General features: G+C 45.7%; 1 protein-coding gene across 3 annotated transcripts in view; it reads right to left on the reverse strand.

Annotated features, from left to right (window-relative positions):
* CDH24 (cadherin 24) overlaps positions 1 to 27,204 on the reverse strand; it is a 158,048-nt gene that overhangs the window by 4,959 nt on the left and 125,885 nt on the right. For all 3 annotated transcript variants that reach the window (XM_075319361.1, XM_075319346.1, XM_075319353.1), the window contains 2 exons: positions 25,814 to 25,950; positions 16,258 to 16,379 (listed from right to left, as the gene is read on the reverse strand). In XM_075319361.1, coding sequence (XP_075175476.1) covers positions 16,258 to 16,379; positions 25,814 to 25,950 — 259 coding nt within the window. The remainder of the gene's footprint in view (positions 1 to 16,257; positions 16,380 to 25,813; positions 25,951 to 27,204) is intronic.

Raw genomic sequence — 27,204 nt, forward strand, 5'->3', positions numbered from 1 at the left:
AGGAATAAAAGCAATAGCCACATAAAACGCAAAATAAAAGACTAGACACAGAAGTACAGAATGTGTTGTGGTCCATTTGCAATGGGCAGTGTAAAACTACTACCGGCAACTTGTATGCCATGCAGCTGCTTAACAGCCTGAGTACACAGCCTCAGTAATGGATGGTTCAGTGCACATAGCCCACCATTTACACAATACAAGGTGCTGGCGAGAACAATAGTTTTTTGTGTAAACCAAAAGATCATTTCACCCGATGAATGAGCGTTTGCTCGCTCGTGAGGTGATAGACAGCTTGTTTACACTGCACAATTATTGTGAAATGAATGTTTCTAGCATTCCTGACACTCGTTCATGATAATTGTGCAGCGTAAATGCACCTTAGACTCTACTACCTGTGACATAACCACATATGTAAATATAAAATATAGTATAATAAGTCATACTGTCAATTATCTAAACAATTAAATTATTATATATAAAAAATGAGCTGAGTAGCATAAATACTTTGCATCTTGTATGTATTCTGCACAGAACTTTTTTCTACCTCTATGTTGTTCAAGGGTGATCATACCCTTAATCCTGAGATGAGATGCATTGTGTACACAATTATTAGTCAAGTGCATATTATACAACTCCAAGATGAATACTTAAGGAGTTGTCCACTACTAGAATAACCCCTTCTGATTCCAAATGTTTCCCCGGGTAAAATAAAAAAGCCTATACTCACCTTCCGTACTGGTGCCGTTCCAGCAGTGCCATGGTTCACATTCCCAAGGCTCATGTGATGTTGTGACATCATGCAAACCCTGCATCCAATCAGGGCCAGCTTCTGTATCCCCGCCTTTGGAACAATGAAGCAATCAACAGGAATTGAGAAGCAGCTACAGCGCTCACTTCCTGTTGTTTAACTTGCTTGTTCCAAATGCGGTGATACAGAAGCCATCTTGGATAAGACATGGGACTCGAGTGGCGTCACAACATCACGTGAGCCCCGGGAACGTGACCCGCAGCACCGCTGGAATGGCGTCAGTATGGGAGGTGAGTATAGGCTTTTTTTATTTTACCTGGGGGAAACATGTGGAATCAGAAGGGGTTGTCCTACTAGTGGACAACCGCTTTAACTGTATGAAGCATATCAGGTGATGTGTACTTGTGTAATGAAGGAGGGCGTGGCCCAAAGATATTAATAGCCACTTTACACATAGAGATAAATCTTTGGCAGATCTGTGGTTGCAGTGAAATCATGGACATATTGTTCCATTTGTACACAGCCACAAACCTGGCACTGATTGTCCACAATTTCACTGCAACCACAGATCTGCCGCAGATTTATCTCTGTGTGTGACAGGGCCTTTAGATGTGCAGAATTATTAAGCAGCTTGATTTACTCAGACGAAATGGGCCAAAAAATAGATTTAACGGACTCTGAAAAGTCAAATATATTTACAAGTTTAAACAGATGGATGCAGGATTATTGAAACTGCTAAAAAACTGGGGAGTAATCACAGAATCATCAGAAGTTTTGTTGCAAGTAGTCAACATACGTTGAGAAGAAATGATGCACATTAATTGCCAAACATTTGGAAAGAACCCATTATCCTCCAGCGCTGTCTTATTCCAGAACTGCAAACTCCATGGAGTGCCCAGAAGTAGAAGGTGTTAAGTGCTCAGAGACATGGCCAAGGTAAGGAAGGCATAACCCTGACCACCACTGAACAGGACACAGAAATTGAAATGTTAAGACTGGGCCAAGAACTGTCTGAAGACAATTTTTAAAAGGTTTTATGGACTGATGAGATGAGAGTGACTCTTGACGGACTAGATGGATGCTCCCAAGGCTGGATAAGTAACGAGCACAGACCTCAGACACCAGCAAGGAGGAGGTGCGGTACTTCTATGGGCTGGGATTATTAAAGATGAGCTAGTTGGACCTATTCGGGTTGAAGATGGACTCAAAATCAAATAGGAAACCTGCTGCGAAAAAATCTGCATCTTTAAAAAACAAACAAACAAAAAAAAAACCAAACATAATTTTTATGTAGGACAATGCTTAATCGCATACATCAAAGTCTTCACTGCCTGTTGGCCAGTAAAGGCCTTAAAAATGAAAGAATAACATGGCTCCTTCCTCACCTGACCTGAACCGTATTGAGAACTTGTTGCTCCTTTTTAAATGGTAGAGTTAGGCTATGTGTCCACGGTAGAATGTACATGCGGATTTTTCTGCATGAAAATCCGCGACTTTCGCGGCAAATCTGCACCCGCGGATTTACCGCGGATTTACCGCGGATTTGCCGCGGATTTTGATGCGGATTTTTTTTTTTTTCCCATTCTATACCCAAATCCGCACCAAAATCCGCAACAAACAATTGACATGCTGCAGATTTTTCCGCATCAAAATCCGCGGCAAATCCGCAGCGGAAAAATCCGCAGCATGGACACAGCATTTCCAAAATGCCATTGAAATGGCTTGGAAGTGCCGCTGCTGCAGATTTTCGGCAAATCCGCGGTAAATCCGCGGCAAATCCGCGGCAAAATCCGTGGTAAATCCGCAGCGTAGTTGTCGCGGGCGGGGAGGAGGGTGTCAGCACACCGCGCTCACCCCCTTCTGCTCGGGTCCGGCGGCCGCTGCTCAGTGGTGGCTCGAGCCGTAGGCCGGATCCCGGGGGTTTCTCGAGCGGCACTCCTCGCCCGTGAGTGAAAGGGATTTGTTGGGTGTGGGGATGATTATTGTCCGTGACGCCACCCACGGTTGTGGTGATTTCACCACCGCTGCTCTATACGGGGGCTCCCGGGGATGGTGATGCGGAGCAGCCAGGTGTTGTGTTGCCCCTCCGTGGGTAGGGGTTGGTGATCCCGGGGCCCGGTGGAGGGTCGGGAGGTGCGGGACCTGGTGGGCGCAGGGACGCGGGGGCAGCGCTGTGCCTTGCGGCACTGTGGTACTCACTCAGCCTGAGACGTGGACACAGTTTGTACGGTAAACCAAACGGCTGGTAGGACGGTCCCACAGACGGCTGCACCTGCACTCCCGGTAGGTGACGGTGATGTCCCTCTTCCTTGCACCTATGGTTGACTTGTGGTAGCGGTGGATTCCCTCCGGTTACCCGCTCCCCGACTACAATCTGGGCCGGAGGAGCTCTACACTTTGCCTGCAGGCGCTGGCCCTGAGAAACTGGTGCCGTGGCGGTGGCGGTGTCTCTCTGCTTCAGGTTGGGCTGTTGCCTTCAGTCGGGACTTGGTTGTTGGGGGATCTGCGTCCCCGTCACTGACGGATTCGGCAAATTTGGCGACTCCTAGCCTTGCCGGGGTCCGAGAGGCCCCTGCCCTGGTGCTGACTGTCCTTCGGAACACTGCTCCAGACCACCGGGCACACAGCCAACGGGGTCCTTCCAGGAACTTCCAAACGGTCCCCCTCCAGACAGTCACCGCCATCGCTGACCTTGCTGATCTGGCCCTACACAAAGCTGGACCCTTCAGGCTTTCCTTCTTTCTTGTCACCTCGCTTGCTTTTCTCCTTTCTCCACTTTCCTTCCTTCACTTTCACTTAGTTGTTTACTTTAGCCCTTTCTAGACTACTCCTTCACTCCTTCCACTTCCTCCTCCCTGACTAGACTGCCTGGTTTCTCCCGCCTCCAGAGCTGTGACCTCCTAGGTGGGCGGAGCCAACCGCCTGGCCCACCCCCTGGTGTGAATCATCAGCCTCTGGAGGAAGGCAACAAGGATTTGAAGTTTAGCTGTGATGTGCCTACCTGGAGTGTGGGGTGTGGTTGTGTTGTGACCTGTGACCCCTGGCATGCCCAGGGCGTCACATTCCCCCTTAGCAAAATGCAGACCGTCCGCGGGCTGCCGTCCTACACCGGTTTTATTTTCTGAAAAAGATAACATTTGGAAAATCAACATATATACATTTTTAATCATAACTCTTCCCAAGACGGGAGGCACATTTCTTTTAACGTTACAAACGGTTTACGGTTACGGTTTCCGCTCTCTCCCACCCAAGCAACCTGGCCCTGATGCTGCCCCTAAAACCCAGGCAGCACCCCTTGACCCACAGTCCAGCACACGGTACCCGAGCGGGATCTGTCCTTCCCTCCAGAGGGTAGCCACCGGTTCCTTTGGTGGCTGGGCCCTAGCCTGCTCTGCTGAGGGCCCTCCCTCCAACCTGCCTCTCCGGAGGCAGCACTGCGGAAAACGGTAACGGTAAACAACATATTTACAAGCCACTTAACGTTTGTGGTGCCCTGCAAGTTCACGGGCTTGTCCATGGATAGTTCCCATGCAAATAAACTTTAAACGGTCCCCACGGGGACAACGGTGCCGGCTCCAGCCGGTTGCAATCACAATAGACAATCAGGTTAAACTTCGGTATCATTTTTCTTATCATTTTCAACTTTTAAACAAACAAAATGGTGGTCCCAACGGGGACTGGACAACGGTGCTCCGCTGCCCTACTCCGATCCTTCTGCTGCTTCATCCGAGGGAGGGGGTGCAGAGCTCACCTTGCTCTCATTGCTGCCCCTGAGCTTCACATCCAGGGCAAACCATCCCCTCTCTCCGCAGTGTTGGGTATACCGCACCATGTCTCCCGGCATGAGGTTACGGCCAGGATGCTCCTCGGGCAGGTGGGCATTCACATCCCGCCGGGCTACAAACACTTCGGCCTCCAGGCCCGGTTCATATATAAACCCATAGCCCCGGCGGACATCAAACCGCCTCACCTGCCCTTCATACAACGGGCCCCGGACACGGAAGGTCGCTTGCCGCAGATTTTCCTTCTCCCGAATGGCTCGGGCCACCAGCTCGGCTTTCCTTCTCTCCCTCTCCGCGATCTCCAGGCCCAGCTTGGTCGGCTCCCTATCCCAATATGGCGCTGCTGCCGGTGCCGGCGCACGGGTCGGGCCCCGCGGGACATCCAGAACGTTACCCACTGTCAGGAAAGTGGGCGGCGTATCCCGCGGTGTCGTGGCCTTGGACGCTGCCTTGCAGCAACAACCCGGCGCCACCTCAGCCGAGGTGTGGGGGATGGGCATAGGGGCTTTCCGCTGCTGGGCCTTCGGCTCGGAGCGGGCCATCAGCTCCGGCTCGGGAAACTGCTCGGGGACTGTCTCTGGCACAATCTTCGGGGCCTTCCATGGCAACACCCCCGGTTTGCTACGGGCTCCGGCTACAGGTCGGTCCGCTGGGGCGGACGGGCTGGGTATCGCTACCGGTTGCGGTGGTAGCGGGCCTAGTGACGGGGTCACAGCCCCCGAGACGGGTGGCGAGGGAGGCAACGGGGGGAGAGGGCTTGGACCGGGTCCCTTAGCCGCAGCGATTTGAAGTTTAGCTGTGATGTGCCTACCTGGAGTGTGGGGTGTGGTGGTGTTGTGACCTGTGACCCCTGGCTTGCCCAGGGCGTCACATGGGCACATAGCCTTATGGTGAAGGAAAACACTCAACTCGCTGAACAGTGTCTGAGAGGCTGTGGTTGGTGCTATGCAAAAGGTTCATTGTCAACAGATTAACCCCTTCACCCCGACCATTTTACGTTTTTAAGCTTTGGTTTTTCCTCCCCTTCTTACAAGAGCTATAATTTTTTTTATTTTTTTGGTAATATAATCGTATGATGGCTTTTGAAAGACACCAGTCATTTTATCATGTAGTGTACAGGAAAACGGAAAAAAAAATCCAAGTGCCATGAAATTGCAAAAAAGTGCAATAAACACAATTGTTTTATGGCTTTTAATTTACTAGGATCACTATATGATAGAACTGACCTGGCAGCATGATTCTTCAGGTCAGTACGAGTTCGTATATATCAATTGTATAGTTTTTTTTTTTTTTTTTTTTAAATTGGTGAAAAAAAATTCAGAAATATATATATCTTAAAACAAATCGTCCTGTCGTGATTTTCTACAATCCACCCACGGTTGTTAGAGGCAAATATCGCTGAACAGATCAGTTGACATGTGCAGGGAAAGATGTGGGCTCAGCATGTGAGCCTGTATCAAAAGAAGGGAAATAACATGACCACATTCAAAAATGCAATTCACACATTTCGCTTGGCCCTTACCTCGGCTAAACAGAATTACTTCAAAAACCTCATATCCTCTTTAACACACAACCCCAAACAGCTATTTAATACTTTTACCTCCCTCCTTCGCCCACCGCTGCCCCCTCCAACCTCCCTCATCTCCGCAGAAGAATTTGCCACATATTTCAAAGAAAAGATCGACCAAACCAGACAAGTCTTTTCTGCTGAACCACCACAACCCCTTTATATAACAGACCACTGCCCCTCCCCCATAAACTTCCTCCCCACTATCACCGAAGGAGAGCTTGCACATCTTCTCTCAAAAGCGCACCTCACTACATGCGCACTTGACCCCATCCCATCCCACCTCCTCCCCAACCTCACCACTATCCTTATTCCCGCCTTATCCCATCTCTTCAACCTATCTCTAACAACTGGTACCTTCCCTTCTGCCTTTAAGCATGCAACAGTCACACCTATCCTAAAGAAACCTTCCCTCGACCCAACCTCTACTACCAGCTATCGACCCATATCGCTACTCCCACTTGCCTCAAAACTCCTGGAACAGCACGTCCATGCTGAACTTTCCTCCCACCTCTCCTCTAACTCTCTCTTTGACAACCTACAGTCCGGCTTCCGTCCACATCATTCCACTGAAACTGCCCTGACTAAAATCACAAATGACTTACTTACCGCCAAAGCTAACAACCACTTCTCTGTACTCCTACTTCTAGACCTATCCTCAGCCTTTGACACTGTTGACCACTCCCTGCTACTACAGATTCTCTCTTCCCTTGGTGTCAGAGACCTCGCTCTCTCTTGGATCTCTTCATACCTCTCCAACCGCACTTTTAGTGTCTCCCATTCCCACACAACCTCTTCATCCCGTTCTCTCTCTGTTGGTGTCCCTCAAGGCTCTGTCCTGGGACCCTTACTTTTTTCTATCTATACATTTGGCCTGGGACAACTCATAAAGTCCCATGGCTTCCAGTACCACCTATATGCCGATGACACTCAGATCTACCTCTCTGGTCCAGATGTCACATCTCTGCTGTCCAGAATCCCAGAGTGCCTATCTGCTATATCTTCCTTCTTTTCCTCTCGCTTCCTAAAGCTCAATATGGCCAAAACTGAACTGATCATCTTTCCTCCATCTCCCCTGCACTCTCCACCTGATCTATCCATTACAATTAATAACATCACGCTCTCCCCAGCACCCAAAGTTCGGTGCCTCGGAGTGACCTTTGACTCTGCCCTGTCCTTCATACCGCACATCCAATCCCTCACCACCTCCTGCCGTTTTCAACTCAAAAATATCTCCAGAATCCGCCCTTTCCTCAATCCCCAATCTACAAAAATTCTAGTGCACGCCCTCATAATCTCCCGCATCGACTACTGCAACATCCTCCTCTGTGGTCTCCCTGCTAACACACTCGCCCCTCTCCAGTCCATCCTTAACTCTGCTGCCCGACTGATCCACCTCTCTCCTCAATACCACCCCGCTTCTCCTCTCTGCAAGTCCCTCCACTGGCTCCCAATCTTCCACCGTATCCAATTCAAATTACTAACACTGACCTACAAAGCTATCCATAATCTGTCTCCTCCATATATCTCTGAACTAATCTCTCGCTACACTCCAAAACGTAACCTACGGTCCTCCCAAGATCTCCTTCTATCCTCCTCTCTCATTCGCTCCTCATGCAACCGACTCCAAGACTTCTCCCGAGCATCCCCAGTCTCCTGGAACTCACTGCCTCAACACGTCAGACTATCTACTACACTTGCAAACTTCAAACGGACCCTGAAAACTCATCTGTTCAGAAATGCCTATAATCTACAATGACCTCACCGCCCCACCACCGTGCGGAGCTGCCGCCCCACCACCGTGCGGAGCTGCCGCCCCACCACCGTGCGGAGCTGCCGCCCCACCACCGTGCGGAGCTGCCGCCCCACCACCGTGCGGAGCTGCCGCCCCACCACCGTGCGGAGCTGCCGCCCCACCACCGTGCGGAGCTGCCGCCCAACCTACACCCCACCTACTGTCTCCTCCCCAAAATCCTTTAGGATGTAAGCCCGCAAGGGCAGGGCCCTCTTCCCCCTGTGCTAGTCTGTCTATTGTAACGTGTACATGTATTCTGTATGTAACCCCCTCATGTACAGCACCATGGAATCAATGGTGCTCTATAAATAAACAATAATAATAATAATAATACAGTAAATATATGTCATATGTCGTGAAGAGGTTAAGAAACTGACAGACTCCATGGATGGAAGGATTGTGACTGTTATTGAAAAGTAGGGTGGTTATATTGGTGTGGCGCCCCTGACCTGGTCAGGCACCACTGAGTACTGCACCCATGCTGGGTGAGTACAAACAGGTAATCCCAAAAGCTGGATAAGGTGTGTACGCACAGACACATAGCAACCAGGTCTCAAACACACCTTAGAGGGGACCCCTGGGCAGACCCAGGAGGGGGTGTGGCATCCACATCTCAGCTAGTGGTGGGTGGAGAGGCTGGAGGCTAGGACTGCAGTGGCAGTGAGTCAGAGGAAAGTGGTGGAGGAGGCCACATGTCAGTCTGAAGTGGAGAGCGGGCACGCAGACACGCTAGTCAGACTCTGCAAGTGTAGTGGCTGTTTGCGGGGGAGTTCGGCTGCCATACCGTCAGCCTGGAAGACACCTCAAGAAGAAGCGAGGTGGTTGAGTATGGGGATTCCTGGAAGACCAGGCACGCACAGGGAACAGGTCCCTAGAGCCAGACATCCATTTAGTGGTTTGCTAAAATCTGCCGGTGAGGGCACTCCAAGTGTCTCACCAACCAACACAGAGTCCGCAGCATCCGCAACAACGAGGGGGCCCATAAGTGAGATAGGGCGAGAAGCCATCTTTACTTGGTCCACGCTGCCAGAAAACGGGCCAGAAAGGGGAGAAAAGGCAGTTACGACTTCCCTGGATGAATCCCATATACTTCAAGTCGGGGCTTATCCGAAACAAGAAGTGCTAGAAAGGCAAGCTTACAGTCACCCCTATACCAGCCTGACGGATACCTGATTCCCTCTGGTCTATCTCAGTATCGCCCTGGTTACCTCACAAAACCAGCGGAACATGAGTAAACAAGTTGAAAGACATTTCTGGACTGCGACTGAGTTATTCTGCGACCTGTTGTTCCACACACATACACCCGAGCCCCTGGGGCCAGCCTCACTCTCGGGAGGCCATAACACCAGACTGCAGACACCATCAGCCCCAGATGCTCGTTAAACTGCAGTGGCGGTCAACCCTCATCATGACCGCAAAACCGAGAGTGGCATCACGACTCCTATACAAGTGAACCTGACATACCTGTTGCCAGAAGGGTCCCTACAGAGAAGTCCCTGCAGTGTCCCGCAGGCGACCGCTGCAGCGCTGTGGTGGGCAACTCATTCGTCACTAATATATATTTTTTTAAATGTCAGAAATGTATTTTTGTATATTTTGAGTTGTTTTGTTATTATTCTCACTTTAACAGACGAAAATAAAAAATTGAAATAGGAAAATGTATATTTTTCATTACACTAATAGTCCCTAATAATTATTCACTCGTAGATATTCTTCTCAGAAAGACAAAATCTCACATTTGCTTTCGTAAATATGCAGGTTTATTAAAGAAGCACTCTCACAAACTTTTTTTTTTATTGATTAATTAGTTATATATGCATGTAATGTAGTGTGAGTGTGTTAATATACTCACCTACCGCTGCTCTCTTCAGTGTCCAGAGCTGTACTGGTCAGCTTCTAAGTAACATCCCCTTAAGTGAGATCTGCCTGCTGGTTCTACATACTATGTGTGATCAGGACGTCTAATTTGTAATTTAAGCTTATGACACAAGCCTCGTTCTGACGCTCCATAGACTTACAGTGGGGAAAATTTTGTATTCAATACACTGCTGATTTTGCAAGTTTTCCCACCTATAAAAAATGGAGAGGTCTGTAATTTTTATCGCAGGTACACTTCAACTGTGACAGACAGAATAAAAACAATCCAGAAAATCACATTGTATGATTTTTAAATAATTTGCATTTTATTGCATGGAATAAGCATTTGATACAATAGAAAAATATAACTTAATATTTGGTACAGAAACCTTTGTTTACTATCACAGACATCGGACGTTTCCTGTAGTTCTGAACCAAGTTTGCACACACTTCAGTAGGGATTTTGGCCCACTCCTCCATACAGATCTTCTCCAGATCTATCAGGTTTCGGGGCTGTCACTGGGCAACATTAAGTTTCAGCTCCCTCCAAAGATTTTCTTTTGGGTTCAGGTCTGGTGACTGGCTAGGCCACTCCAGGACTTTGAAGCTACTCCTTAGTTGCCCTTGCTATGTGTTTCAAGTCATTGTCACGCTGGAAGACCCAGCCACAACCCATCTTCAATACTCTTACTGAGGGAATGAGGTTCTTGGATATAATCTCACGATAGATGATCCCATTCATCCTCGATTCAAAATGGTGCAGTCGATAAATGATCCCTTTCATCCTCCATTCAAAATGGTGCAGTTGTCCTATTCCCTTTGTAGAAAAGCACCCCTAAAGTATGATCTTTCCACCCTTATGCTTCAAAGTTTGGATGGTGTTCTTGGGGTTGTACTCATTCTTCTTCTTCCTCCAAACACAGCAAGTGGAGTTGATAACAAAAAGTTCTATTTCGGTCTCATCTGACCATAATACCTTCTTCCATGCCTCCTCTAGATCATCCAGATGGTCATTGGCGAACTTCATACAGGCCTAGGTATGTGCCAGCATGAGCAAGGGGACCTTGCGTACCCTGCAGGATTTTAATCCATGACGGTGTAGTGTGTTACTAAATGTTATCTTTAAGACTGTGGTCCCAGCTCTCTTCAGGTCATTGACCAGGTCCTCCAATGTACTTCTGTGCTGATTCCTGACCTTTCTCAGAATCATCCTTACCCCACAAGGCGAGATCTTGCATGTAGCCACAGACTGAGTAAGATTGACAATCAGCTTGTGTTTCTTCCATTTTCTAATAATTGTGCCAATATTTGTTGCCTTCTCACCAGGCTGCTTGCCTATTGTCCTGTAGCTCATCCCAGCCTTGTGTAGGTCTACATTTTTATACGAGATGTCTTTAGACAACTCTTTGGACAGCTGTTTTTTATACAGGTAATGAGTTCAAACAGGTGCAATTGATACAGGTAATGAGTGCAGAGTAGGAGGGATTCTTAAAAAAAACAAAAAACAGATATTTGAGAGCCAGAATTCTTGCTGGTTGATAGGTGATCAAATACTTATTTCATGCAATAAAATGCAAATAAAATACTTGAAAAAAATCTTGTGATTTTCTTAATTTTTTTGTAAGGGATTCTGTCTAGCACAGTTGAAGTGTATCTGTGATAAAAATTACAGACCTCTCCATTCTTTGTAGGTGGAAAAACTTGCAAAATCATCAGTGTATCAAATACTTATTTTCCTCTTTGTACATTGTAAAAGTAACTTCCAGGGCACACAGAGCGGAGAGGAACCTGTGGAGTCTATAGAAAGGGGTGACATCACTCAGAAGAGAAACACAGCTCTGGAGACTGGAGAGAGCAGTATGTGAGTATATTAACACACTCACACTACATTACATGCAGGTACAAATATTTAATGAATAAAAACGTTTGTGGGAGGGCTTCTTTAATTTTAATGACTGACAGGACTGCAGTTGTTTAGCAGAAAAATGTATATAAAAAGCAAACACAAATTGTCTGATTGTGCACACGGTGTAAATGAATATTTTAGAGCACCTAACAATCTTTAAAGGGAACCTGTCATGTCCCCATAGTAGATAGAGGGTTATTCTGCAGGTTGATTGCCTAAGGCTATGTGTCCACGCTGCGGAAAATGCGCGGATTTTGCCGCGGATTTCTCGCGGAAAAGCCGCGGATTTCCCGAAAATCTGCAGCACAGGTACTTCCCAGCCATTTCTATGGCATTTTGGAAATGCTGTGCCCATGCTGCGGATTTTTCTGCAGCGGATTTCGTGCGGATTTTGATCCGGAAAAATCTGCAACATGTCAATTATTGTTGCGGATTTTCATCCGGATTTTGCCCTTAAAATTGAAAAAAAAAATCGTAAAATCCGCATCAAATCCGCGGTAAATCCGCAGCTACATTCTCCCGTGGACACATAGCCTAAGGCCACGTGCAGAGCATTTGATCATTTTTTTTACCTCAGTATTTGTTGCCAAAACCAAGAGTGGAACAATCAGAGGAAAAGTATAAGGGCTGCTTCTCACTTGCGAGTTTCTCGCAGTAGAGCAATGCGAGAAAAACTCGCATTGGAATCGGACACATGTTAGTGAATGATTCAGCTCGCATTTGCGATTTTTTTCTCAGTCCAAATCGGACTGAGAAAAAAATCGCAGCATGCTGCTTTTTTGTGAGTTTCTACTGCGAGTCTCTCCAATGCAAGTCTATGGGAGCGTGTAAATAATCGGATGTCACGGGACGGCACTCACACCATTCTAGTGACATGCGATTTTCTAAATACATTTCTCGCATGTTTCCTAAAACACTGGAAACGAGTGATGTCTCACAATGTCTGTCAATCACTATTCTCTGTCAGTCGGTCTCTCCCTCTCGGTCTCTCTGTCGGTCGGTCACTATCTCTGTCCCTCTCTCACAGTCTGTCGGTCATTTTCCCCTCCTCTCTCACACTCACCGTTCCCCGATCCCCGGCGTGGCGCTGCACGGCATTCACACTGCCCCGGCGGCTTTTACTATTTTGAAAAAGCCGGCGCTCATTAAACAATCTCGTATTCCCTGCTTTCCCCTCCCACAGGCGCCTATGATTGGTTGCAGTGAGACACGCCCCCACGCTGAGTGACAGGTGTCTCACTGCACCCAATCACAGCAGCCGGTGGGCATGTCTATACTGTGCAGTGAAATAAATAATTAAATAATTAAAAAAAACGGCATGCGGTCCCCCCAATTTTAATACCAGCCAGATACAGCCATACGGCTGAAGGCTGGTATTCTCAGGATGGGGAGCTCTACGTTATGGGGAGCCCCCCAGCCTAACAATATCAGTCAGCAGCCGCCCAGAATTGCCGCATACATTAGATGCGACAGTTCTGGGACTGTACCCGGCTCTTCCCGATTTGCCCTGGTGCGTTGGCAAATCGGGGTAATAAGGAGTTAATGGCAGCCCATAGCTGCCACTAAATCCTAGATTAATCATGTCAGGCGTCTCCACGAGATACCTTCCATGATTAATCTGTAAGTGACAGTAAATAAACACACACACACCTGAAAAAATCATTTATTAGAAATAAAAAACACTAACAAATACCCTGGTTCACCAATTTAATAAGCCCCAAAAAGCCCTCCATGTCCGGCGTAATCCAGGATGGTCCAGCGTCGCTTCCAGCTCTGCTGCATGAAGGTGACCGGAGCTGCAGAAGACACCGCCACCCGGCTGCCGGCTTCTGTGAACGATCAGCTGAGCGCCCGGCATCCAGCTTTTGAGAGCACTCAGCTGAGCGTCCGGCAGCTGGGTGATCAGCTGATCGTCCCCAATAGTCTGCTGCCGGTAAAACTGTGAAGAAGAAAAAATAAATAAATAAAAAAAAACTTTCCGTTGTTTTGTACGATGCGTTACATCCGTTGTGCCATTATATGCAACGCATCCGTTGCATCCGTCACACAATGCGATGCAATGGATGCCGTTCAACGCAAGTGTGAAACTAGCCTTACAAATACTGAGGTAAAAAACCTCACCAAATACTCAACATATGCAGGTGGCCTTACAATGCTGTCCATCCGAGAAATCCAAGCTACTGGAAGATAATTAACTTTATTCATCCAGGACCTCCCACATTTCAGTAATAGAGGTGTGCTCAGAATGGCTACAGACACCACTCAGTACACACAGTGAGCTGCAGCTGTATGCACTTTCCGGTGTCATGAGTATGTGGCATCTGCATGTTAGCTCTGGGGAATCTGGCATCAGGAGGTGTCAACGCTTAATTGATCGCAGGTCCTCTGAGGAGTCCACAGAGTAGTGGAGTGGATTTACTTTCATTTGATGTTGAAGCGGTTAAGGACTTTTTCCTTTCTGTCTGAGATTACTCATAACCTTAATCACAGCTACATCATCTTTTCATCACTTCTTTCTGCTATATTTGCCCACTCCTGGCTGTACTCTATGTCGGTGAGAGATACTTTATTCTGACCACTTAGAAGGAGCCTTTCTCTACATAAGCTGAGGAGTTCGTTTAAGTTGCAGATGAGACATTTCCTGCTGAAGAAGACGAGGAGTGCTACTTCTTGGTTCTTTACCCACTGGTTTGTCTTACCTTCCTAGTGTTGTTTTATTACAGGAGTGAGATTAGTGTCTCGCTGGCCTACACACTAGTCAGGGTGAGTTCAGGGTCAGTGAAGGACTATGCATGTGACGGCGCATGGAAGTAAGGACTTGTCTAGGGACATTAGAGAGTGGAGGGATGAGAGTCAGGTGTGTTAAGAGTTGACCCTGTTTCCCCCTCCCTATTGCCAGGGCCTTCCTATATATCTTCCCTGGTTTTCCCTTTGTGTTGCGCCACCTCCCGGGTGTTCTCTCGAAACCAGCATGACAAACAGCACTTTTATTTAAAGCACACTCTGCAGCACAGAATTCTATTAATTTAAATAGGTCTGAGCTGTAAAGATGTGCAGTACCACGCACAGCCACTAAAAAATGTACAGCGCTGTGCCTAATAAGAGGAGCACTGGGCCACTTACATCAGCTGATCTGTATAGGTGCCAAAAGCGGTGACTGATCTGATATGTATACCCGATCCTAAGTACATCAATGGCTCAGAAAAACCCTTTAAGTAAATAGTGATGAATGTGGCCATTGGTCCCTAGTATCAGCTGAAGATATGAAACTTGAAATTGTTGACTGTTCCATATTTTATGCTTCATAAAATTGCTTCTACCATGATTACTATAAATTACCAGTAAAAAGCACTGTAATTAAGTAAATTATTTTGGAATTGTTAAGATGTAATTAAAACAAAACACACCACTAGTAAATTACCAGAATCCATTTTAGCAGGGCAACTCTATGTTTTAGCAGCCTTTTTACGAATACATAAAGATTTATATAGCAGAGCACTGCAAACTTAAAAACCAGGCTTTGTTTCAAAACTAGATTTATTTCCAGAGCCTTTGTGGTTCATCGGGGAACTCTAACTCTACATAATTTCTTCCAGGAACCTGGTTCCCCACCTGTTTTTCCTCGCGCTACAGCAAAACAGAACAGGAGGTAAGGGAATAACTAGGGAACAGGTGAGTTATTCCTCGTAACAGAGCCAATGAGTAACATGGCTGTGTACAACATTTTGCAAGATGGAAATTGCTTTAATTTCCATCTTTCCTATGGACTATCAGTTCTCCTTTATAAATTGATACTTTAAACTCAGGCTGATAAAAAACTGCACAAATACTAGAGAAAGTGCAATGGTTTTATTGTGTTGGATTGTAACAAGAACAGAAAATAAAGTTTTATCTATGTTATAAGACTGACTTAGGATCCAGTTACTGATCTTAATATTTAGGATGTACAACTAATAGGGATGATCGAATATCACAAATATTCAGCCGAATATTTGAGGTATTCGATCATCCCTAACAACTAAGTTACTGTATAACAAACAAGAAGTAAAATACCTTATTCTTGCACCTGCTTTCAGGTCAAAGTAATTAAAGGCTGTGCCCGTTAAGCCTAAAAAAAGAAGTATGAGCGGCAACACAGTGCAGGGGCTGTGTCAGCATAGAGAGAAGAAAGTGGCAGATTTTAGCTCCTCGCACTTTAATTTTGGCTGTATATATACCGTATTTTCTGGTTTGTAAAAACTGGGGAAAAATGTGGATGCTTCTTACAAGCTACATATGGCCTACCGGGGCAGCAGTGGTGGTGTAGGGTCAGCGATACGGAGGGCTTGTGGAGCAGTTCAGGAGAGTCAGTGTGCGGCAGTAAAGGGTTGGCGATTCTGCAGTCTCATGGGGTGTCGCATTGGCAGACGCCATTGATCTGCGGGCTGCTTTGAATTGGCAGTTGATATGATGGACTTCAAGAAAATGTCCGTGGAGGCCAATCTACGCATGCGCCACCTCCACAGCCATTTTCAAAATGCAAAATAATACTGCAATAAAGTATTACCCACTGTCACAGCTTCCAAAAATTATAAAATACAATTCCATAAAAGAGAAACTCACCTGTCCAGATTGTGCATTGTCACACACATGTGGCTTATATATCTCGGCCAGGGTTGGGGGATTGTCATTTAAATCTAAGACCTGGATTATAACTCCAACTTCAGACACCTGGGAGGGGCTGTCTGAAACAAAAACAAAACACAGAGACACAACAAAAGAAAAAAAACAACAAAAACACAACACAGACAAAAGAAAATATACAAAACAAATACATAAAACATATGTAAAAACATGATACAGAAGTACATGAAAAGAGCACAAAAAATGAATTAGTAAAAACATGTATTCAAGTAGAAAATTCTTTAAGTTCCCATTATAACAGATACTGCAACTTAGATGCTATATTTCTTCACTGTTCATCCTCAAACATACTGTCTATCTATCTATCTATCTATCTATCTATCTATGTATCTATATATATATAGCATATCACAAAAATGAGTACACCTCTCACATTTTTGTAAAAATTTTATTATATCTTTTTATTGGACAACACTGAAGATATGACACTTTGATATAATGTAATGTAGAGCTTCTATAATAGTAGAAATGTGGTGTGCCCTCTAACTCAACATACTGGTCACTGAAAGTTCAACATGGCAGAATTCTCTGAGGATCTGGAAAAAAAAAGACTTAAGGCCGCTTTACACGCTGCGATATCGGTACCGATATCGCCATCGTGCGTACCCGCCCCCATCGGTTGTGCGACACGGGCAAATCTCTGCCCGTGTCGCACAACATCACCCGGACCCGTCACACTACTTACCTTCCCTGCGACGTCGCTGTGACCGGCGAACCGCCTTCTTTCTAAGGGGGCGGTTTGTTCAGCGTCACAGCAACGTCACAGCAGCGTCACTGAACCGCCGCCCAATAGAAGCGGAGGGGCGGAGATGAGCGGGACGTAACATCCCGCCCACCTCCTTCCTTCCGCATTGTGGCCGGGAGGCAGGTAAGGAGAGCTTCCTCGTTCCTGCGGTGTCACACTAAGCGATGTGTGCTGCCACAGGAACGAGGAACAACTTCCTTACTGCTGCAGTAATGATATTTGAGAATGGACCCCCATGTCGCGGATGAGCGATTTTGCACGTTTTTGCAACGATGCAAAATCGCTCATAGGTGTCACACGCAACGGCATCGCTACAGCAGCCAGATGTGTGTCACAAAATCCGTGACCCCAACGAGATCGCTGTAGCGATCTCGTTGCGTGTAAAGCCCGCTTTAGATGGCCTAGGCTATAAGGAGATTGCCAACACCCTGAAACTGATCTGCAGCATGGTGGCCAAGACAATAAAGTGGTTTAACAAGAGAGATTCTGCTCAGAACAGGTCTCGCCATGGTCACCCAATTACGTTAAGTGCATGTGCTCAGCGTCATATTGTCTTTTTAAAATAGACATAGGAGTACTGCCAACATTTATGCAGAGGTTGCAGGGGTGGGGGAGCAGCCTGTCAGTGCTCCAACCATATGTCGCACACAGCATTAAATTGGTCTGCATGGCTGTTGTCCCAGGAGAAAGCATTTTATAAAGATGCACAAGAAAGCCGACAAATACAGTTAGGTCCAGAAATATTTGGACAGTGACACAATTTTCGCGAGTTGGGCTCTCCATGCCAGCACATTGGATTTGAAATGAAACCTCTACAACAGAATTCAAGTGCAGATTGTAACGTTTAATTTGAAGGTTTGAACAAAAATATCTGATAGAAATTGTAGGAATTGTACACATTTCTTTACAAACACTCCACATTTTAGGAGGTCAAAAGTAATTGGACAAAAAAAGCAAACCCCAAAAAAAAAATTTTTATTTTCAATATTTTGTTGCGAATCCTTTGGAGGCAATCACTGCCTTAAGTCTGGAACCCATGGACATCACCAAACGCTGGGTTTCCTCCTTCTTAATGCTTTACCAGGCCTTTAGAGCCGCAGCCTTCAGGTTTTGCTTGTTTATGGGTCTTTCCGTCTTAAGTCTGGATTTGAGCAAGTGAAATGCATGCTCAATTGGGTTAAGATCTGGTGATTGACTTGGCCATTGCAGAATGTTCCACTTTTTTGCACTCATGAACTCCTGGGTAGCTTTGGCTGTATGCTTGGGGTCATTGTCCATCTGTACTATGAAGCGCCGTCCGATCAACTTTGCGGCATTTGGCTGAATCTAGGCTGAAAGTATATCCCGGTACACTTCAGAATTCATCCGGCTACTCTTCTCTGCTGTTATGTCATCAATAAACACAAGTGACCCAGTGCCATTGAAAGCCATGCATGCCCATGCCATCACGTTGCCTCCACCATGTTTTACAGAGGATGTGGTGTGCCTTGGATCATGTGCCGTTCCCTTTCTTCTCCAAACTTTTTTCTTCCCATCATTCTGGTACAGGTTGATCTTGGTCTCATCTGTCCATAGAATACTTTTCCAGAACTGAGCTGGCTTCATGAGGTGTTTTTCAGCAAATTTAACTCTGACCTGTCTATTTTTGGAATTGATGAATGGTTTGCATCTAGATGTGAACCCTTTGTATTTACTTTCATGGAGTCTTCTCTTTACTGTTGACTTAGAGACAGATACACCTACTTCACTGAGAGTGTTCTGGACTTCAGTTGATGTTGTGAACGGGTTCTTCTTCACCAAAGAAAGTATGCGGCGATCATCCACCACTGTTGTCATCCGTGGACGCCCAGGCCTTTTTGAGTTCCCAAGCTCACCAGTCAATTCCTTTTTTCTCAGAATGTACCCGACTCTTGATTTTGCTACTCCAAGAATGTCTGCTATCTCTCTGATGGATTTTTTCTTTTTTTTTCAGCCTCAGGATGTTCTGCTTCACCTCAATTGAGAGTTCCTTAGACCGCATGTTGTCTGGTCACAGCAACAGCTTCCAAATGCAAAACCACACACCTGTAATCAACCCCAGACCTTTTAACTACTTCATTGATTACAGGTTAACGAGGGAGATGCCTTCAGAGTTAATTGCAGCCCTTAGAGTCCCTTGTCTAATTACTTTTGGTCCCTTGAAAAAGAGGAGGCTATGCATTACAGAGCTATGATTCCTAAACCCTTTCTCCGATTTGGATGTGAAAACTCTCATATTGCAGCTGGGAGTGTGCACTTTCAGCCCATATTATATATATAATTGTATTTCTGAACATGTTTTTGTAAACAGCTAAAATAACAAAACTTGTGTCACTGTCCAAATATTTCTGGACCTAACTGTAATTTGCTGAAAACAAGCAGACTAAGGGCATGGATTACTGGAACTATGTCCTGTGTTCTAATGAGACCAAGATAAACCTATTTAGTTCAGATGGTGTCAAGCAAGTGTGGCGGCAACAAAGCGAGGAGAACAAAGAAAAGTGTGTCTTGCCTACAGTCAAGCATGGTGGTGGGAGTATCATGGTTTGGGGCTGCATGAGTGCTGTCGGCTGTGGGGACCTACAGCTCATTGAGGGAGCCATGAATGCCAACATGTACTGTGACATACTGAAGCAGAGCATGATCCCCTCCCTTCGTAAAGTGGGTCACAGTGTAGTGTTCCAATGTGATAACGACCCCAAACACAACTCCAAGTCGACCACTGCCTTGCTAAAGAAAATGAGGGTAAAGGTGCTGGACTGGCCAATCATGTCTCCAGATGTTAGCCCATATATCTTCAGTGTTATCCTATGAAAAGATATAATAAAATATTTACAAAAATTTCAGAGGTGTATTTACTTTTGTTATATACTGGATATGCAAAAAATATACATCCCCAAGCAGAACAATTTCATTTCAATTTTCAGATAACCTGAAATCAAATGCAAAAGGTTGTCAATGTGGCCTATTTGAAGCTCTGACACATCGAGCCTTCTTGTTAATGTCTTTATAAATTGCATCTTTCTGCTATCAGAAACATTTTCTGGTCTTTCAAAGACCTTTCACATTAAAGAATGTATCAGCAGCGGTGGCTCAATACCCTATGGTGCCTCAATAGGGAACTAGTGCTTCCAACGACAGTGAACTGCCCAGAGGAAAGACCCGTGTAGAAGTCATCAAAGCATTATAAAAAGCACGAACACATCCCCATCAACGTCTAGTAATCAAGTTTATAGTTTTGTAATACACTGCAACAAAGTTTCTTATGTATGACTTCCCAACTATATCATACGAAATACTCTTACAGCATAATTGTTGTTTTAATTTTTATTTCATAAAGGAATATTTCATATGAAAATAAGCAACTTTGTAATATATAAAATCTGTATTCAGTGAAGATTTTCCCATTACTGAGATAGGAGATGGCGGTTATTACTGAGGAGATTATATAACAATAGGAGGAGAGGAGGAGCTAGAGGCAGAGGGAGGAGCTAAAGGCATAGCTCCACCCCCTCCTCCTACCTACATGGAATTTCATCAGTAACAACTGCCATCTCCTATCTCAGTAAGGCTGCTTTCACACATCAGTTTTTTGCAATCAGGCACAATCCAGTTTGTGCCTGATGCAACGGATCCGTCTCAGATTGTGTAAAAACTGATGCGACGGATCCGGTAAAAAACGGATTAGTTTTTTTTTTTTTTATGCTGAGAGAGAGATAGAGAGACCCCATCATCACCGCACAAACACCGGCACTCCAGCACGCACCATCACCGCACATGCAGGCACTCCCGCACGCATCATCACTTCACATACACAGGCACTCCCGCACCCATCATCACCGCACATACACAGGCACTCCCGCACGCATCATCACCGTACACACAGGCATTCCCGCACGCACCATCACCGCACACAGAGGCACTCCCACACGCATCATCACCGCACACACAGGCACTCCCGCAAGCATCATCACCGCACACGCAGGCATTACCTCAGTGACGACACCGCTGACAGCGCGACTCCCTTCAGTTGCTGCGTGGAACTCCCAGGAGCGGCGGTGTTCTACTGCTGCTCCTGTCAGCTTCATGTAGCAGAGCTGAAATCGTCACGGGACCTCTGTGGATTACGTCGGACCTGGAGGGGTGTTTTGGGATTTTAATAAAATGGTGAAAGAGGGTGTTTTTTTTGTCTTTTATTCCAAATAAAGTATTTTTTCGGGTGTGTTTATTTACTTTCACTTACAGGTTAATCATTGGGGGTGTCTCATAGACGCCTGCCATGATTAACCCCTTATTACCCTGATTGCCACCGCACGAGGGCAATTCGGGATGAGCCGGGTAGAGTCCTAATCTAATGGATGCGGCTTTTCCGGGCAGCTGCTGGCTGATATTGTTAGGCTGGGGGGCTCCCCATAATGTGGAGCTCCCCATCCTGAGAATACCAGCCTTTAGCCGTGTGGCTTTATCTTGGCTGGTATCAAAATTGGGGGGGACCGCACGCCGTTTTTTTAAAATTATTTATTTATTTTACTGCAAGATATAGACCCGCCCACCGGCGGCTATGATTGGTTGCAGTGAGACAGCTGTCACTCAGCGTGGGGGCGTGTCTGACTGCAACCAATCATAGGTGCCAGTGGGCGGGGAAAGCAGTGAATACGAGATTGAATAATGGGCGGCTGGCATTTTCAAATCAGGAGAAGCCGCCAGAGGAGTGTGACAGCCGTGCAGCGCCGTGTCGGTGATTGGTGAGTGGGTGAAAGTGAGCGAATGAGTCAGTGAGTGAGTGAGTCAGTGAGTGAGAGCGTTTGAGAAAGAGTGAGTGAGTGATTGATTTTCTGACAAGCAATGAATTTATATCACTTCTGGGCATGCTCAGAAGTAAAAACTGGATCCGGTACATGCTTCCGGCGTTTGATGCATGCCACCGGATCCGGGGTGTATAGACTTTCATTATGCACCATGCCGCACAGTGCCGCACCCGGCTCTATGCGGTTTTTTGCCGCTGGCAAAAAACGTTCCTCTCTGCGTCCTGTGCGGCCTTCCAGAGTGACGATTTTTACCGCAACCGGCAAAAACCGTATCAAACGCAAGTACATGCGGCACAATCCGGCGCTAATAAAAGTCTATGAGAAAAAAACGCACCCGGCGGCAAAAAAAAACGGATGCATTTTTCTCGCAAATCGCTGGATTGTGCCGCACAGCAAAACCTGATGTTTGAAAGCAGCCTAATGGGAAAGTCTTCAGTGAATAGAGATTTTACCTCAGAATTGAGAATTTTGATAATGACTGATCAATTCTGGCAGAGAAAGAAGCAGATCTGTCTAATAAGATATTTTACAAAGTAGCTAATTTTCATGTGTACTATTGAATTCTGAAATAAAAATTAAAGTAATGGGTACACTTTAAGTCCAGTTTTATTTACATGGTCTATTACTTTAAAGCAGGGGTGCATAAGAATTATGTTTTGAGAGGTTTATGGTAGATCAAATGTATATGCCATAACTGTCTAATAGATGCAGGTTCCATGACCAGCACTCCCACACCCAAGAGCATCTTAATAAATTAGAATATCATCAAAAAGTGAATTTATTTCGGTAATTCAATACAACAAGGGAAACACATATCTTATATTGAGTCATTACACACAGAGGGATCTATTTCAAGTGTTTATTTCTGTTAATGTTGATGATTATGACTTACAGCCAATGAAAATCCAATAATCATTATCTCAGAATAATAGAATATTATATAAGGCCAACTGAAAAATGATTTTAAACTCAGAAATGTTGGCGCCTACTGAAAAGTCTGGACAGTAAATGCACTCAGTACTTGGTCGGGGCTCCTTTTGCATGAATTACTGTATCAATGCGGCGTGGCATGGAGGCGATCAGCCTGTGGCACTGCTGAAGTGTTATGGAAGCCCAGGTAGCTTTGATAGTAGCCTTCAGCTCGTCTGAATTGTTGGGTCTGGTGTCTCTCATCTTCCTCTTGACAATACCACATAGATTCTCTATGGGGTTTAGGTCAGACGAGTTTGCTGGCCAATCTAGAACAGTGATATTGTGGTTATTAAACCAGGTATTGGTACTTTTGGCAGTGTGGACAGGTGCCAAGTCCTGCTGGAAAATGAAATCTCAAAAAGCTTGTTGGCAGAGGGAAGCATGAAGTGCTGTAAAATTTCCTGGTAGACGGCTGCGCTGACTTTGGTCTTGATAAAACACAGTGGACCTACACCAGCAGATGGCATGGCTCACCAAACCAACACTGATTGTGGAAACTTCACACTAGACCTCAAGCAGCTTGGATTGTGGCCTCTCCAGACTCTGGGACCTTCATTTCCAAATTAAATGTAAAATTTACTTTCATCTGAAAACAACACCTTGGACCATTGAGCAACAGTCCAGTTCTTTTTCTCCTTGGCCCAGGTAAGACGCTTATGGTGTAGTCTATTGGTCATTCCTGGCTTGACACAAGGAATGCGACAGTTGTAGCCCATGTCCTTGATATGTCTGTGTGTGGTGGCTCTTGAAGCACTGATTCCAGCAGGAGTCCACTCCTTGTGAATCTCCTCCAAATTTTTGAATGGCCTCTTCTTAAAAATCCTATCAAGGCTGCGGTTATCCCAGTTGCTTGTGCACCCTTTTCTACCACACTTTTTCCTTCCACTCAATTTTGCATTAAAGTGAACCTGTCATCAGAAATTTGGCTTTCATCCTAAATGATTCCCCCTCTGCAGCTCCTGGGCTGCATTCTAGTAAGGTTTCTATACTTTTTGTGCCCCCTTTTAAACCAAAATAAATACTTTATAAAGTTATACCTTTTGGTATGAAAATCTTGTAAATTCTCCATGGGGGTGGGCCGTCTGGTGTCCGTTGCTGTCCCTTACGCCGTCCCCCCACGCTCCAAATCATACCTCAGGACGCCGCCCACTGCGCCCGAGGTCATGTGCACGCCAGGACAGCTGGTGACAGCTTGTGATTGCATCGCAAGTGCCCGCCCATACTCTCGTGCCCGCCCTTTCCCCTCTGCCTCCAGCGTTCTGTGCCGGCCAAATGACCAGACGTCACCTCCTTCCCATCGTACCCTGCAGCAGGAAATAGATGGGAGGAGCAGAGCAGGCCACCACAGGAGAAGCGGAGAGGATCTGAACGACGTACAGAGGGGAGAGCGCGGCAACGAGACTATGGGCGGGCACTTGCGATGCAATCACAACGCCGCCCATACTCTCGTGCCTGCGACCACGTCACCAGGTGTCCTGGCGTGCACGGGACCTCAAGCGCAGTGGGCGGCGTCCTGAGGTATGATTTGGAGCGTGGGGGGACGGCGTAAGGGACAGCAACGGACACCAGAGAGCTTGCCCCCATGGAGAATTTACAAGATTTTCATACCAAAAGGTATAACTTTATAAAGTATTTATTTTGGTTTAAAAGGGGGCACAAAAAGTATAGAAACCTTACTAGAATGCAGCCCACGAGCTGCAGAAGGGGAAACATTTAGATTGAAGGCCAAATTTCTGATGACAGGTTCCCTATAATATTGGCTACAGCACTCCTACAGCCCTCTGTGAACAGCCAGTTTCTTTAGCAATGACCTTTTGTGGCTTACCCTCCTTGTGGAGTGTTTCTATTAGTGCCTTCTGGACATGTCAAGTCAGCAGTCTTCCCCATGATTGTGTAGCCTACTGAACCAGACTAAGGGACCATTTTAAATGCTTAGGAAGCCTTTGCAGGTGTTTTGTGATAATTATTTTAATTTTCTGAGATGACTTTTGGGTTTTCATTGGCTGTAAGTCATAATCATCAACATTACCAGAAATAAACACTTGAAATAGATCACTCTGTTTGTAATGACTCTATATAACATATGTGTTTCCCTTTTTGTATTGAATTACTGAAGTAAATTAACTTTTTGATGATATTCTAATTTATTGAGATGCACTTGTACCTGGAGAAAGGGGGTGCTCTCCATTGAAGACTATCTTTATTAGCTGGCTGCATTTCACAATTCCCATAAAATAGAATAGTTGGGGCTGCAGGCATAGACAGCCACCTATGTCTAGAGTGCTTGTCTGCTATACAGGGGTCATGAAAACCTAATCTCTTGATGCATGCAGGACCTAGATATGGTCACATAGTGCTCTATTCATTTTTTCCCATCTCTGCTCCTCAGCAGCGTGTTACTCTTCTTTACTCAGGTATGGAAACTACTGTATATAGAAGGCTGTGGGCTGCAGAAAATGGCATGGTGGCATTTGGCACCTGGGTTGCATTCTGTGCATCCCTGCTTTAAAGTATGTCCACTGCGATGACCAATATTAACTCCAAATGTTCCATTCTGGAGATGTTGGTGACCACAAGCTCTGCACAGCGACTTCTGGATGACTCTTTGTTCCAATGCCTTGGTGCTACTACTGAACCGTTTCTTGATTAAGGCCGGGGTCACATGGCTGTGTGACTCGCAATGCTCGAACTGGCTGGCGGCTCTCTTGACACGACACAGCTATGACGAGTCATATGGCTATGTGACCCTTGCCTTACTCAGTGTAGCCGACTGACCTCTTCTAGATCCATAACAACGTCACCATTCTTTGGCTGCAGACTGTGCTATGTGGGTCTTCTAATATACAACATACATCCCTAAGATGTAATATGTCCCTCCCATAATCTTAAAAATTGGTTAGCTGCTTCATGCCACACTGATGATCCCTCTCACCGGTCTCACTAGCTGTTACAGAGATGCTGTGCTCTTTCTTGTATTCTCTGTCCAAAAAGACATTTGTTCTGAGGGTCCCGTCCTCTGGATTTATTGTGAACAGTTCTTCAGGGTTGGAAAGTAGCTCAATGGCATAACTGATTGAAAAAAAATTTGGTGAAAGCACAAAACTGTTAGATCAGAGTAAGAATAAATAATGACAGCATTCTACAGCATTTTTCTCTGTGTTCAATATCCATCTTATATGCATTAGGTTTCAGCCTTAAATGATTGAAGTGCTACATAAACAAGTTGGCTATTAATCATCTGATTTGAACAGGCAGGAGTTGTAGTAAATGTTCCTTTCCTAGTGAATGCCTCTGCATTAGCTTTGTTCTACATAAAGACAAGAGTAATTCATTGTCACTTTTTAAAGTTAATCTGTCACCAGGTTTTGGCTATGAAATCTGAGAACAACATGATGTTCGAGTCCAAGGTTCCAGGGTTGTGTCACTTACTGGTCTGCTTGGTACAGTTTATTGAAATTACAACATGCAGCTTAGTAAGGCCGGAGTCACACTTGTGAGTGACTCGTGCGAGTCTCACATCGCATCACCCGGCATGGCCTGATGCTCTCCGAACAGGAGCGTCTGAGCTGCATAGAAATACATGCAGCTGACCCGCTCCTGTCAGGAGAGTGTGCGGTCGTGCCGGGTGATGCGATGTGAGACTCTCGCGAGTCACTCACAAGTGTGACACCGGCCTCAGGGACATATTGCTCAAATGAGGGCCTACGCCCTAACATCATGCTAATTTCATTAAATAACAAAAACCTGCTGACAGATTCTCTTTAAATCTAGACGGATGAAAAAAGAGAATTTACGACTAACTGAAGGCATTAACTAAGGGTTCACTTGTGAATAGTTAACTAGCAGATATAAAAATAGTTTTAGCCTATTTTAGATATAAAAATAAAATATAATACTAGGGGCATGTAAATAATAATAATATTTGAATTCATCGACGGTCAAGACGCTCTCTATTCCAACTCCATGGGGCAGTAGGAAACAACCCTAAGTTTTCATGTACCCTGCAGCTCACGTTTCAGGTTTGTTGATTTATCCTATTAGAAGCCAAGGGATTCAATGACAGATGCAGCTTTATTGCACTACTGAAAGCCTAGACAAAGCAGACATAAAGAAAACACTGTGTACACATCTCTCTAGGTCTGTGTGGAGGATCTGTACTCCATCTGTACTGCATCATGTCCTGGAGAAGGTATCAGGACAGGACACTTTTCTGTCCAATTTACTACAGCTACTTTTAAAGGAGTTGTCTAGTCTAAATTCTTAAAGGGAACCTGTCACCAGTTTTTTCCCTATTACACCAAAAATATCACCTTCTGCAGCTCC

The sequence above is a fragment of the Anomaloglossus baeobatrachus genome, chromosome 1 (genome assembly GCF_048569485.1).
Source record: "Anomaloglossus baeobatrachus isolate aAnoBae1 chromosome 1, aAnoBae1.hap1, whole genome shotgun sequence".
NCBI classification, from domain to species: domain Eukaryota; kingdom Metazoa; phylum Chordata; class Amphibia; order Anura; family Aromobatidae; genus Anomaloglossus; species Anomaloglossus baeobatrachus.